At 42.5% G+C, this 16,290-nt stretch overlaps 1 protein-coding gene across 3 annotated transcripts in view; it reads left to right on the forward strand.

Moving 5' to 3' along the window:
- The window catches only part of ralgps1 (Ral GEF with PH domain and SH3 binding motif 1), a 540,533-nt gene that overhangs the window by 433,171 nt on the left and 91,072 nt on the right, over positions 1-16,290 (forward strand). For all 3 annotated transcript variants that reach the window (XM_067969743.1, XM_067969745.1, XM_067969744.1), the window contains one exon: positions 4,401-4,468. In XM_067969743.1, coding sequence (XP_067825844.1) covers positions 4,401-4,468 — 68 coding nt within the window. The remainder of the gene's footprint in view (positions 1-4,400; positions 4,469-16,290) is intronic.

Genomic DNA, 16,290 nt, shown 5'->3' on the forward strand with positions numbered 1-16,290 from the left:
AGGGTTTTGGACGATATAAACCTGAAGATAATTTCATAAACAACATCCAATTTTGAAGATTGTGTTACAGTGTCCCGGACACACTTAACCGGTTTTTATTATTTGAAAGATAAACAGATTTTCTACCATTACTGATTTTCTCCCTTCATGTTTTGCCATTTTAATTCATATTTTCCATAACTGTTGCCATTGTGATTTTTCAATTTTGCTGCATGCCTTTGTCTCTCAATAAGTGTTTTTAATAAAATTGACTGACCAAGCCTGGACCAGGACGATGATTGCGTTACAGACAAAAAGAAAACACTGCCAATCTGAGACGTAAACCGCAAAATCCTGGAAATACGCAGCTGGCCTGTGAGCGCCTGAAGAAAGATTGAACCTGAAATATTGAGAAGTCTTTTCTCTTTCCAGCTACTGACAGGCCTGCTGCACATTTCCAGCATTTCCTGTTTTTATTGGTGATAGTTCGCTGACAAAAGAGAGGATTTAGTAGCTTAGATTTTCCTCTTTGTTGCACTGAGGGAATGCTCAGTCCTCAGGTACAGTGAAATAGGATAAAGAACCTATCATCCGTGGCTCAGTTGGTGGCACTCTCGCCTCCGAGTCAGAAGGCTGAGGGTTCAAGTCCCTCTCCAGAGATTTGAGTGCAAAATCTAAGCTGACTCCCCAGAGCAGTACCGAGGAGGTGCTGTCTTTTGGATGAGACGTTAAACCGAGGGCCCATCTGCCCTCTCAGGTGGATGTAAAAGATCCCATGGCACTATTTCGAAGAAGAGCAGGGGAGTGCTCCCCAGATTACTGGCCAATATTTATCCTCAACCAAAATCACTTCTAAAAAAAAAAAACAGATTGTCTGGTCATTATCACTTGTGTGTGGGAGCTTGCTGTGCCCAAATTGGCTCACATTTCCTACACTACAACAGTGGCCACTTCAAAAGCATTTCATTGTCTATAAAGCGCAAAATAAATGCAAGTTTTTCTTTCTGTTGTGTCAGGTCTCTGCCTCCATCAACACAGCACCAGAATTTCTTAGATTTCCCCAAAGTAGCACAACTAGACCTGCTGCTCGAGTAGTCTCTGGCCTATTGTCAGCCCTTTAATGAGACAGGAGGGCGTGTCCCTGGCCCCATACCTCACACTGCTCTCTTTGCACTCATGGCGTACCCAAATGGAGGGGGTGCCCAAAGAAATTTGGCGGTGGGCCTGTGCTGGGAGCCTCCATCAAGTGGAGGGTCTGCAGGGGTTTAGGAGGTACCCTGAAGAAATGGAGTCACAAGTTCACTGCGTTATTTTAAGAGATTTTGCCAGCTGGACAATCTTCAGCAGCAGCCAGAAAGCCATGTGCTGGCATCCGGCAATTGTGCTCCCTCTCCCCCTTAATCCCTGCAGGGGCCTGCACCAGGAGTATCGGGGCCAGGCAGGTGACCCTGGCCGGGAAAACAAAGTGCCCTCCCCTTCATAAACACAGTGGACCTCCAGTACCTTGCATCTGTCAGGTGCCCAGCTATATATCGAAAGGAAAATCACCTCTCGTATTTCTTACCAAGTTATAAAGCTCTTGTGTTTGTTTTCTATTTCCCAGCCCCGTGATGGGATAATGAGATTTTCGTCGAAACACGCTAAAACATATTTCATCGAATGTTTTTGTACAGGTTAGACTCTGATAAGGCACTCATCCTTTTAAAAGCACGAGATCTGGAAAGCCCCAATTTTCATCCTAGGCTGTGTTGTGTTGGCTGATTTCAGCTGGAGTACAAATGGGGGTGCTCCAGTTGATCACAGGACCTCTGGGTTAGGAAAGGGAGAATAGTCAGTCAGAGTTCCTACCCCTGATACCATCCATTGACCCCCCTTTTAAAAGGTGAGGACAGGATTGGGCTCAGCTCTGATGCTCTTGGTGGTCAATTGAGCTGCTGTCACCCATAGAACCAAACCCCAGGAAGAGCCAGCACGCATGGAGCTATATTCCAGCACGCATGGAGCTATATTCCAGCACGCATGTAACCATATCCCAGTCTGATGAGCCAGGCTCCCACGATGCGCCAGCACCCATGGAACCATACCCTTGAATGAGCCAGCAGTCTTGTAGCCACATCCCAATACAAGCCAGGGGAGGAGGGGAGAAAATTGGAAGGAAAAAATAAAAATGAGAAAGTAACAAGAGGTGTGAAACTGGTTTTGATGTTCCAAACTGGTCATTCAATAATGGTTTGTTCATATGTGCAAAGATCGCAGGAAAACACAATTATTTTAAAAACTCAGGACATATAGTCATGTTATCCAGAGTTCCAAGTAGCCAGTTTTGCATCTCTAGAAAAGGCAGTAGAACTTCCTTGTTTCCGAATACCACCTTCTATCTTCCTGTCCAAAATAAATATTTTAACCTTGATGGGTTCCATTTTTATGTGGTATGAATCATCAACTACAGAAATATTTCTGTAGTTCTCGTAGGGTTGTAATGGTTCTGAACGGTACGATTGAGATCAGGGGCCCGATATTAAGAGGGAACCGGTTGGCAGTGGGGGGTCGACTGGGTGCGTGGGTAACCCGCCCAGTAAAATCGGTGGGTTCCGCACAAGATTGTAAGTAAATTGAAGCCACTTCCCTTGGCTTCTGGGTTTTGCACTGGAAAGCTGCGCAGCAGGCGGACTGCGCACCCGCATCATAGACTGTCAACTGGAGGAGCCCTATTTAAAGGGGCAGTCCTCCACTGACTGCTGCAGAAAATAGGCAAAAATACAGCATGGAGCAGCCCAGGGGGAAGGCTGCTCCCAGGTTTAATGACGCCTCACTCCAGGTCTTACTGGATGGGATGAGGAGGAGGAGGGAGATCTTCCACCCGGCGGACGGGAGGAAGTGGCCTGCCTCTGCTACCATGAAGGCCTGGCTCGAGGTGGCAGAGGAGGTCACCAGCACCACCAACATATCGCGCACCTGCATACAGTACAGGAGGCGCTTCAGTGACCTAACCAGGTCAGCCGAAGTGAGTACACTTACTCATTCCCCTACACTCCATCTGCCACATCACCGCCCCCACCCCACATCTCCTTCTGCACTGCCAACACTACTCTATCACATCACTCCTCACACCCACTGACCCCTCAACCTCATCTTACCTGCACTTCCTCACCTTTCCAGTACTCATCCCGCCACTACCACTCAACCCAATCCTCTTACAATCTCATGACTCCGTCTCATACTCACCCTCTCATGCATCTCTTTCACGGTCAGCCTCACCCCACCTGCCACTACCTGTGCTGCAGTCACAGGGCATGCATCACGTATGTGTAGTAGGAAGCGCAAGGCAAACGTGTCGTGAGCATGAAGGGGATGCACAAGGGTGTTTGAGGGTTTGTCATGGTTTTCACTTATATTTGATTTCTGATCAACTCACATTACATATTATATTGTCACCACTACTGCCACATCTTAGCCATTCTTGACTGGCTTGTGCAATAAGGCCCTTTCATGAGGTTCTCCATGAACACCCTTGATGCCCCCCATTGGGTCACACTACAGTGGGTGTATGTGTAGTTGCACGACTACTTTGTGCAGGTGCCTATTGCGCAGCACTGTGTTGTGTAGCTCCATGTGGCGGAGGTGGACAGCGAGGCTGGTGATGTTGCTCATCCTCCAATGGAGTGATGAATGCAGCTATGAAACGCACCCCCCCCACCCCTGCCATCCTGGCGGTGTGAGGGGGTCCACAAAGTAGGTAAATGTGTTTGGACAGCAGAGTTTAGGGTATGATGTAATAATTTTGACTGTGGAGACAATGGTGTAGCAGGCAAAATTTTGTCTGAGGTGACAGAGTGCCCTGCTGCAATGAATGAGGTATTCCCTCCAACTGTCAAGGAATTCTCTGCATCTCACAATGGCTGCTGACTGAAACATGTCTGCAACAACAGGGCGTGTTTCCCACAGCATGGGAAACACACTGAGGAGAGTCCAAAATCACATCCCTGCTAAAATCTCTTCCCAGTGAGGTCTGTCAACAACCTCAAGTACCTCCCTAACTATCTAAACTGTCATCTGGCTGGTGGGAGTCCCGCATGCGGGGGCTGCGCGCGCACCGATTCGCGTCATTGGGGAACCCGGAAGTGGGCAGGGTGGAGCCGGGCTCCGGGATTCCCCAATTTTATGACACCCCCCAGCCACAAACGCACCCGCTCGGCCATCCTAAAATTGACCCCCAGATGTGTGTTCTATGTTTGATGTTCCAAAGATGAACAAATGTCTTTGCAATCAACCTAGTTGATGTTATTTGAGAGAAAAAGTGAGCTTCCTGCTTACCCCTTAGAGGAAAAGTGAACATTTTCTGTTTTCCTTGCTGTGATCATTCAGCCTACACAGATTTAACTGAAGACCTGTGTTTTTTTTCTCTTTCCCTTGATACACAGATTATCTTTGAAGATAGAAGCGGGGAACAGTTCACCCCGCCTGGTCTCCTCCAAAGAGGACCTAGCAGGTAAGAAAAGGATTTAAGAAATTACTCCCCAATGGGTTTCTCTGGCTGCAAATCTGAAGTAGCCATGGCACAAGCTGTCTGTAAAGTTCCATTTTGTACCTCACACATAATGTATCAGAACATGCACACAGAATGACTTCACCAACCTCTCCAGCTTGCCTTATTTATTGGAATTCTTTAGTTCCCACAAGACAGATTACAACAAACGTAATATGATTAAATCAGACAAAAAGCGCAATGCGATAAACAGGCATGTATTTCTTTGCAGTTCATGGCTGATTTCGAAACTTATTTATGATGTGTGAGGTATATAATGTTCTGAGTATTGGGCTATAGTTTTCTCATAAAAGGTCCAAACTTTGAACCAATACCCTACTGTTTTGAAGGTTCTGGCACTACCTTGGTCTCCATTAATTAATGCAAAGCATCTACAAAAAAAAGCAAAGAAAGTTTAGTTATTTGGCGAAAGGTAAGTTTTTGGTGTGTAATGTATCGGGTTCAAAGTCCAAGCCTTTGTAGAGCACGCAGACTAGGATTCGGGACACAATCACAAGAAGGAATAAAAGTGATTTTCTACAACACCAATAAATTCTATTATATACCATGGTCTGAATAACCCTATGATTTCTCTTTCCAACTGCAAAATAATTCCTACATTCTGCCTCTCTGTCAGTCATGTTCCATAGTAATGACATCAATCAAAATAATTTTCACATTGGAGTTAAGTGTTGTTAGCATTGCTTTCATTTTTTGAGACCATAATGTATATAACTATTATAAGTGTCATGGATGGTTTGCAGTAAGTAATAAGGATGTAGGCTAATTGAGGAGGTCAAACGGGATTCATAAAGCACTTGGGTTTGTTCGCATGGTTTATGGTGTCATTGAGAACGCTTGGTTAAATTACGGCTTTATTGCTCCCTCTTAACAGTTCCTGGTTAGAAGAAGAAATTATGAGTCATTTCCTCGCTGGGGGAATTTCCTTTAAATCCCTTAGTTTCCAGCACAGTTGCCTGGCTGCTCGCAGACAAAGAATATCTGTTAAGCAGCAGTAATCAATGGAGGTACTTTAGGTAGAAGTAAGTTCTCAAACGTTTGGACGATAACAGGTGCAAAAGAAAGCGGTCACAATCAAAAGGAGACATTATACTGCAGCATATTGGTTTCCAGTCTCGAGATCCTAAAGCTATGTTTATACAGTGTATTAACTGTTTATTATAAGCAACTGATTGCATTAGATTGGCACTTCATACAAAAGAAGACTATAAACCATGGCTTGTGGCTTGCAGATATGCTGAGGTGTATATCTTGCAGTTAAACCCCCCCGTTGGGAAGCCATATTGAGTCCTGTCTTTGTGTCTCCTTAGCAGAACCACTCGCATTCACAGCCAGCTTGCTGTACTTTCAACAAAAGGTTTATTTACAGAGATAAAAAAATAAATCCAATGCAAGTAATAACTGATTGCCAGACATTTCCTAGTTGACTGTAGGGTTTGGCATGCTTCAGGTCTGCTGTTGATCCTTGCTCATTAGTTCAGGGGACTGAGCTTTGCTGATCTAAGAGACAACAGATCCACACAGGGATTTGGGAAATACTCCAAAGGCCCCCCAGTAGATAGGACGGGTGATTTATTATTCCTCACGTCAGTCCAGATACTCTCCTTTTCACCGCCTCCGGGAGTTTTTCTGCAGCACTGCGATATTCCAGCAGCAAATCATGCGGCACACAATAATTTTATACAGGTGTGATTTGATGAATTGCTGGGGCTAAAAAGGGCTAAATTATGAGGACAGCTTGCATGGACTAGGCTTGTATTTCTTGAATGTAGAAAACTAAGGGGTAATCTAATTGAGATGTTTAAGATGGTTAAAGGATTTGATAGGATAGACAGGAGAAACTGTTTTCATGGGCCGGGGAGCCCAGAACAAGGGAGCATAACCTTAAAATTAGAGCTTAGGCTGTTCAGAGGTGATGTCAGAAAGCACTTCTTCATACAAAGTGTAGTGGAAATCTGGAACACTCTCGCCCAAAAAACTATTGAGGCTGGGGGTCAATTGCAAATTTCAAGACTGAGATTGATAGATTTTTGTTAGGTAAAGTTATTAAGGGATGTGGAACCAAGGAGGGTAGATCGCGTTAAGATATATATCAGCCATGATCTAATTGAATGGCGGAACAGGCTCGAGGGGCTGAAAGGCCTCCTCCTGTTCCTACGAGTTGTGCTCCCACACGGAGCTTCGAACGACAAGAGAACGTATCTGGAATTTGAGCGTGGAGGTCAGTGTGCTCAATTAATGGTTTGTGCTACTTTACATCTTTTAATTACAATAGAGAGAAACTCAGGAGGGCTGCAAATCGTCTGCGTTGACCTCCATGTCCAGATTCTTGCTTTACGCTCCTGTTGTGCGAAGCTCTACACCAGGAGTGCAGTTGTGTAAAATTGCCTCTGGTGAGTGTAGATGCTTGCAGAATGTGTTGTGGGATGTTGCTCCGTGCCAAATCACTTGTCCTACCACTAGGCTGAGGTTGCAATGTGCAGCTCTCAAATAGTATGAATGTTGAGGGTTGTTCCCGAATGTCACACAGGGGAGAGCACTGAGCCAAAATGACGCCAAGCAAGGCACTGAATTGCATTGCCAGAATACACACAGCCAATGCCATAATCCTCACATGCGCTCCCAGCGGTGTACAAAACCAACCTTTCAGGAAAACTCAAGTATTTTTGGATCAAGCCCAGAGGTAAACAAGCAGCTGAGCAGGCTAGCCTAGCCCTCCTAGTAGACTGAACGGCATCAATACCCACTCATGTGCTAAATAAGAGGAGAGAAAATTGGAAAAATGATAACTGGTACATTGCATAATATTGCCATGGGTAGCAGCCTGACCATGGACTTTGGTGAAGAACAGCAGGAAGACAAGGAGGACAGTGGTGCACAGCAGAAAACCAAGCACCGCAGTCAGAAAGACCGGTTCTGTGAGGGTCTCATTGCGAAGTTCTTCTCCAAATCCCAGTAAATTCCTCAATTGGGGACCATTACTTTCAATTGGACATATTTTCAGTGCTGGAACTGCACTCTTTACTCAGAGAGTGGATAGAATGCGGTGGAACTTGTTAGCACATGGAGTAGTTGAGACGAATAGCATAGATGCAATGAAGGAGACGCTAGATAAGTACATGAGGGAGAAAGGAATCGAAGGGTATGCTGGGTCAGATGAAGTAGGGTGGGAGGAGGCTCGTGTGGAGCATAAACACCAGTGCAGACCAGTTGAGCCGAATGGCCTGTTTCTGTGCTGTAAATTCTATGAACTGCTAGTTGCTTTTGTTGTGTAGTTTTTGCAAAGAACTGAATATTGGAGTTTTGTTAATTTAGAGTTACATAGAAATTACAACATGGAAACAGGCCATTCAGCCCAACCGTGTTAGTGTTTATCCTCCACACGAGCAGTTGCCCTAATCCCATGTGCCCATTCCATTTCCATATCCCTTATTTCCCTTTCTTTCAACCACCTAGCGATCCGATTCTTAAATGTTGGCATAGCCTCTGCTTCAATCGCTGACTCTGGTAGTGCATTCCGCAATCTCACTCTGTGTAAAAAGGTTTCTCCTGCTCCCTGTCTTAAATCTCTTACATTTAATCTTATATCTGTGTCCCCTCGTTCCAGACCCTTCAATTACCGAGAACAGTCCATTTCTATCTACTTTGCCCCATCTCTTCATAATTTTAAACACCTCTGTCAAATCACCCTGTAATCACCTCTGTTCTAACGAAACTAGACCTCTTTTTGGACAACTTTTTTTTCAAGAATGTCATCGGCTGATACATCTGCTTTGGATTCTTAATTCAGTCCACTGCAGACCTCTACGTACTCAGTATACCACAGAATGTGATTGGATTTCAAATAGTGTGACGTGACTGAATTTATGCCACTATTTTCTATTCCTTTAACCGTCATGATCTCCTGTCATTTGGGGTTGAAATGGTATAAAGGGCAAAAGCTCTTTCAACCCAGGTCGATCGGATAAACATTTTCTGTCTCAACAGTGAAGCTCTTCGTAGTCAGCTGTGGCAGTCAGTCGCACTCTCACCTCTGAGTCAGAAGGTTGTGGGGTCAAGTCACACACCAGAGACTTGAGCACAAAAATCTAGGCTGACATTCCGTCCGGTGCAGTACTGAGGCAGTGCTGCACTGCTGGAGGTGCCGCCTTTAGGATGAGATGTTAAACCAAGGCCCCGTCTTCCCTCTTCAGGTGGACATAAAAGATCCCATGGCACTATTTTGAAGAAGAGCAGGGGAGTTCTACCCGGTGTCCTGGCCAATATTTATCGCTCAACCAACATCACTTTAAAAAAAAACAGATTATCTGGTTATTATCTCATTGCTGTTTGTGGGACCTGCATTTCCTACATTACGACATTACTTCAAAAGTACTTCATTGGCTGAAAAACGCTTTGGGACGTCCTGAGGTTGTGAAAGACGCTTCTTTCTTTCTTACACAAGATCATTTTATACCGTCTTAACCCAACTCCTTCTGGGCGCAACTCTACAACAAAGCTGCCCATAGCTCTGCACAAATTGCTGTTACATTACTTTCTGCAGGGGAGCCACAGAATGACAAAGTAGGAAATGAAATAACTCACACTGGTACAGAAGGGGGTCCTCTTTCTGAATTTGGTTCGAGCTCATTGTTGGTGTTGAGCAGAGTGAACTTGCCCATGAACCTGGCGATACGATACAGTCTACACCTGATCATTCAAAGTCTTGTTTGTTCCATAAAAAAAGACTGGAATTATCACATAATTTGAATGGAACAACTTTGAATTGAGAGCAGTTGGACTGTACCTGGAACCTGATAATACAATACCCAGTCTGAGAGTCCATGGTTCTGACAACCAGGTGCAAAAGGCATTCCTTTCTTTTGCAGTGATGGGCTTCACTTTGATGAGCCCAAAAATCAGCCAAAAAAATATATATCTATATTTTGAAAAAAAGCCACACTTTGATGTTCTTACGGATTTATTCAGATTAGTAATTGTGAATAGTTGCTACAGCAGTTTGCCATTTCACTGCAGTAGGTGCAGGCAGACAAAAGTTTGTGGCAGCCTTTCAGGTGTTTGAATCAGCAGTAACTGTTTTACTTGCGGTGGAAAGTGTGGATTCAAGTTAATCCGGTATCAAAATATTTGTCTAGACAGCTTTCAATTTTCAGACAATCAAAACAGCTTCGTATGGCTGGAAAAAATGAAATGCCATTTACTGCATTACAGTAAACTCTTAGAAAAGAGCGAATCATTTCAGCAGAGTGGTCATATTTCAACTCATGGATGTTTAGCTTCCTGATCAATTACTCTGACCTTCGAGGCTCTCGTTACGTAATGAAAGTCAGCTGCTGCATCTGTGCGCAGTTACTTTATTGTATTATTAATCACTAAATTGCCTGAAATGATTTCACCGTCGGCCAGAGGTACTTGGCAACTGTTAAGTCATGTGGGTTTGATCACCATTCTCCAATAGTTGACCCTTGTTTACAATAAGATTACCGGTACGTCATTTATTGCAAGAAATTGGTTGGCAAGTTGTGTTCAAAGAAAGAACACTATGTCCATTACTGAAAATTCTGGCTTTGTCTGCAGCTGTGGGGGGGGTGGGCGGGTGTCATGCACCATTCTCAACATTTGAATAGGTAACGAGACACTAGGGACGAGGTTTATGAATAGCATATATTATTTAAGTTTGCAAAAAATGCTGACACAGCACTAACTTGGCTTGTGAAACATTTTTTATATGATTTTTCTTTTTTTGTGGGGAAGGGCAAGAGAGTAAAGCCAAAGGCACAAAGAATAAAAAGGTAATATTTCCACTCTCTGAGAATTCCCTTGAGTGCAGCCTGCTAATTAATCACTTTCACCTTTAATTCCTCGGGGGTTCCTTCCAAATATATTAAGCCTTTATCAATCTGCACCAGCACATACTTATACACATACAAGTCATTTATGTAAACTGTGTACATTGTATTTATGAGTGTGACCGAATCTTCAAGTATGAGAAGCTGAAGTAGTCTTAAGGGCTGAGCTGCATGTGATTTATATGGTGTATGAATTTACTGAGATCAAGTGCAGGACACCCCACCCCATCGTGCTGCGTTAACTTGTTAGGTTAAGTTATTGAAGTAAAATGATTTGCATGTGGCTGTGCTGCAGGACAAATACATCAATATGAGGCTTGTATCAATATATCGTTCTGCTCCTGTAACCTCCGTAACTATTTCCACACAGAGCCAACGTTAGAGCAGCAACATAGAATGGTTGGAAATGTTAATTTTTTTCAAGTACTTCTGCCTGTCACTTTAAATGATGCAAACCCTAGTTTGAGTGAAGCCTTGTTTCTGTCAGTTCAACAAATTATAATTGTAAACAATTTTACAACACCAAGTTATAGTCCAGCAATTTTATTTTAAATTCACAAGCTTTCGGAGGCTACCTCCTTCCTCAGGTGAACGATTTCCACATTGTTCACCTGAGGAAGGAGGTAGCCTCCGAAAGCTTGTGAATTTAAAATAAAATTGCTGGACTATAACTTGGTGTTGTAAAATTGTTTACAATTGTCAACCCCAGTCCATCACCGGCATCTCCACATCACAACAAATTATAGATAACTTAGGCCATTCCTGTAAGAATACTGATAATGTTTTGAATGAGGTGTGAAAAAGGTGCCTCAGTGGCTTAAAGAGATCAAATTAATTTTAGTGTCAGCACCATACATGTGTTAAAATATTGTTGGTTATTAACATTCATTGCAAAGTTCAATCTGTTACCACCTCAGTGGCTATATGCAATTTAACAGTTTGTTTTAGTACAATTGCCTTTTTAACAATTTTGTTCATATGTGATAAAAATTTATTCGATCTCTTCAGAAGCACCTTGGATACCTCATTAACACTTTATCAACTGACTCGAGAACTTAAAGAATGATAGAGCTTGCATTCCCAGAACATCTCAGAGTACTTCACAGCTAATTAATTAATCGTGAAGTGTAGTCTCTTTTGTTACGTAGACAATGCAGCAATCAATTTGTGCACAGCAAGATTCCACAAACAGCACTGAAATAACAGACCAGTTAATTTATTTTGATGGTTTCGGTTGAGGTATAAATAGTGGCTAAGGCAAAGGGAGAACTCCCCTGCTCCTCTTAGAATACCATCATGGGATCTTTTACATCCACCTGAAGAGGCAGATGGGCCTTCAGTTTAACTGAGTTCATCTGAACTCCCATATAAATATGGTGGTGGCAGTATTTGGCCCGAGAAATACAAAGCTTTTATTATTTTTTTTTAAAACGGCCAAATTGTCGAGGCTTTTCAATGCTGTGCAAAAAAAAAATCTCCTGAGAAAGAAGTCGAGAGTTAAAATCATACACGAGTAACGAGAATGAAAAATGGAAAAAAGCCTCAGACCTTGGAAGATCAACAAGTCCTATCTGGACAAGGCGTATGTTTAACAAGATTATAAACATATGGAGGGAGTCGACAGTGTCGGATCGTTCTCTGAGGTTTTATTCAGCATTAGGAGGGTTTGTAGCCAGCTAAAGACACTGGTTATGTCAGCATGTTTGGTTAGAGAACAGGAGTAGAATTCAAGATTCAAACCTATGAAAAAATATTGTCTAATGGGGCACAATGAACCTTTCAGTATTTCTCAGTGCTGGTACAGTCAAAGATAGAGAAATTAAATCTCCACAAACAAGAGACATCACGTTTGTCAGGCAGCGGTAATTATTTGAAAATGTAACTGACATAAAATTCCAACCAGTATTGCAAATGAGTAAATTAAGGCCGTACGACGGCAGATGATTGGAAATTTCCAGAGGAATTAATAGACGTTGTCAAAATTACTGTGTTGAAGACTGTGGAATGTGACATCTGTTCATGTCTTTATTGCAGTGAGCAGCACAGTAATATCAAAGTGCGGCCATCTTTAAAAATGTTCCAATCTGATGTAATTCCTTCAAGGATTGTGAGTTTTCTTTAAAGACTTTATGAGACAAACCTGGCAAAATACTGAAACCTAGAAAAAGCCACATAATGATAGTTTGTCACGTGCATCATTCCGCATTCCAAAGGAGATTGCTCATTGGTGATAATTTGTGCCTTTCGGAAATGTGATCAATCCGTAACTCTCGAACTGGGCATCCAGAAGTAAGTTCTAATGGGCTTTCCACAAGAGACCTGTGGAGCTCACTGTTATCAGGAGGATATTTAAATGTTGTTATTTTCCTATTTTTTTCCCCCCACATATTCTTCTCTGTGGTCCCTCATGCCCTGCAATCTTAGACAGCAGGTCGCAGGTCCATCTTGTGCAGGTCTCTAACCAGCCATTAGGAGGTGTGTGCTATGTTATGAGTTAACTCTATCCTCTGCTTTCCACTCCTTTTGTCTAGTAAGTGCCGTATCCCTTTCGTCACTTCTCCAGGTGGTTCTGGTGGGCATTACGAATTTGGTCTGCCTTGCTCCATGGACTGGTGCATTGTCCCCTTCTACTATTGGGATGCCTTGATATCCTGCTTATCCTATGGAAGTAAATGAGCACTAAAGAGTTGGCCGGAATTTGTAAATTAATTTTACAGCGTGGCACAGAAATCAATCATGAATAGATCATTTGTATACGTGCTTCAGGAGTCTAGTGGCAGATTTTTGCATTGCCAAACCATGTACTTGTGAATGCAAATCCCATCTGCAACTGTCATTCAAAATCTACTGTCTTCATTGGGCAAACTTCCTCAGCTTCTGCTGGGTCGATTGTTGGAGAATTGTGCAAAGTCAGAATACTGAGCCCAGGACACTTCTTGTAACCTGATCAGGAAACTATATAACCAAAACAGTAGAATACAAGTCATAGGAAGACATGATCGAACTGCATTGCGCTCTGGTGATACCTCACCTTAAGTACTGTGCCCACTGAGACACAAGGGATGCTTTCAAGCATGGGAGGCAATGTGGAGAAGATTCACAAGGCTGAACCCTGGTATTAGAGTTACAAAGAAAGACTGGAGAAATGTGCACTTTTCAACCACGATGGGAAGCATCTGATAGGAGATCTTATCAAGGGATATGAGATAGAAAATGGTATGAAAAAGATAAAACTAGAAAATTACTTCAAATTCAATTGCATTAGTAGGAAAAGGGGACACAGGTTCAAACCAATAAAAGGCAAATTTAGTTCTGATATCAGGAAGTTCTTCACATGGTGTGATGAATATGTAGAACAGTGGAAGCAAAATCCCAGGGATCATGTAAGAACAGGAGGATGCTGCAATTGGGAGAACTTTAAGGTCATTCTGGATGGAAGATCTAAGATGAGCCAAGTGTTTTTTTTATCTGTAATTATTTTATGATGTGAGGGCACACATGAATTATCACTGTTGAGGATTTATTCCCATAATCAATAATGAAGTATTTGCCAAGAAACTGATATGCATCAGGCTTTCGCCCAAACTTTTAACAAAAATCTACCACCATAGAGTTGAAGGCCTAAAAATGTTGACTGCCTAAGAAACAGTTCCTAAAAATGTTGGCGCTGAGTTGAATTTTGGCGAGCTGTGCCACGGGAGAAGTGTCCAGACATCAAAGTAACTGCCCTCCATCTGATTTCTGGGTTCGGTTGCACCTATGTATATGAATCTGTTTTATTTTTACTCTTCAACATGTAAAATTTCAAAGTTGTTCACACATAACTGAGTAGAAACCAGATTTCATCAAAAATGTAAGAAACAAAGCATGTTAGAAGTTGCATAGGTGGGCCTGACTGCACCTTATTCAATGTAAGATTATTGTTGTTCTAGTTATAGTGAGCATATCACTGAGATACCAGCATTACGACTAGTACAATGTTCCATTATTTATCAAAAATAATTGAATTTTGTTTTTAATTAGTTTTTGTCAGTTGCAATTTCAGTATCGGAATCTAATAACCATTAATTTAAAAAATGATGACTGGAATTTTGTCACAACTCCACTCGATGTTCCACTGCAAATATCCGTACCAATATACCTGGTCCCATATTTAATTTAAGGCATTTTTACCATAATGGAGTGTCACAGTTTGCAGGTGTGTGGCTCTCTTGTTGATAATGGCACACCTGACCTAAAGCAACCAGCCTTTGTCAAGCTGTTGGTTGGTGGTGGGTGATTCTTTCTGGAGTCAGTCTACCAGGACCTGAGATGTAACGCAATAGGATCTAAACATTTGCAGCTCTCTACCAAATAAAATTTTATTTTTGTCACTCTTCAGCTTTGAGTGGTTGGTCACCTTTGCTTGAACCGAAAATCGGACGCAAAATATGAACTCACCAACCAAATACTATATTATATGGTCACTGCCTTCCAGAGTACAAAGTTAATATACGACTACTTCTCCACATGCTCGGTATTTAGTAGGGTCTGGTGGAGAGGGCTGATGGACTATTGAAGCCTTGGCTGTGGATATAAAAGAGTAATGGTCAGAAACAAGGAGAAACTAGTCAGTCCACTCAGCTCCAGCACACTGTTTTTACCTCCACTATTCTGCTCGCAAATTATTCCTAACAGTTATCCCTCAATAAAGAGTTCTTGCTGATATTGGTTTCAAATTCACTTTTCAGTAATTTCCATTCCCCCAACTCTTGATTCTCTTAATTCTAAACTATAAAGATGGAGCTTCTTCAATCATTCATAAAAGCTCGTCCTCTTTACACACGATCACACATTTTGCTAAGGTTGTTATCTAGCTGTTCGTTTCCTGGCATAGCCAGGTCTTTGAAATTGGAGCTGGTTATCCATTCCTGGCTTTAACTGACAATGCATGGTTATAATACTGCATATCCAAGCCCTCATTACAAAATGGCCTCACTTGCCTTTCCTCTACTACAGTTATCATTCATGTTATTAAAGTACCAGTTTTTTCTTCCAACAGTTTTCACAGCATTTCACATGAATGGTCCTTGTCCCCATGATCCATAGGTTGCATTTTTTCATGACCCAGGATTAGTGATTATGCCAATTGCTGCAATTTGCATTCACTGCTCCTCTATTTTCAGTAAGGAACTAGTTGGGCCATTAATTTTGAACGCTTGATGAAGTTAGATGGAATATCATTACGCGGCTCAGGGTTTTTACAGTCTAAAATACCGTTTTTATTTACAATTTAAAGTGCACACACAAGCACTGGAGACATCTTTGAGATTAGGGATTACTGGAAGTACAACAGTCAATCATAAAGTACACAAGGGGTTACTTTACCCTCTTCAACACCATCAACAATTTGCATTTATATAGCACCTTTAATGCTTCACAGGGGGGTCATCAGCCAAAAGTTGACACCGAGCCAAAGAAGGAGACATTAGGACAGGTGTCCAAAAGCTTGGTCAAACAGGTAGGTTTTTAAGAGCACCTGAAAGGAAAAGAGAGAGCTGGAGAGGCAGAAAGGTTTAGGGAGGGAATTCCAGAGCTTGGGGCCTAGACTGCTGAAGGCACGGCCGCTAATGGTGGGTGAAGGAAGTCGGGGATGCGTAAAAGGCCAGAATTGGAGGAACGCAGAGTTCTCAGAGGGCTGTCCAAATTCTATGACCAGTTGTAATGAAAATCAGCCAGTTAAGCAACTTCTTGTGGTGTCAGTGACAAGCCTGAGCCAGCCATCTCCACCAGACCCTACTAAATACCTAGCACCAACGCATAATTCTCTATTGAGTGGTCGAAAACTGCAGCCAAATTATAGAATTTGGAAAATGGCCTTTAGTTTAAATCACAAATAGTCAATCAACACTCCTCCAGCACTGTGTTTTGGGTTCT

The sequence above is a fragment of the Heptranchias perlo genome, chromosome 31 (genome assembly GCF_035084215.1).
Source record: "Heptranchias perlo isolate sHepPer1 chromosome 31, sHepPer1.hap1, whole genome shotgun sequence".
NCBI lineage: Eukaryota > Metazoa > Chordata > Chondrichthyes > Hexanchiformes > Hexanchidae > Heptranchias > Heptranchias perlo.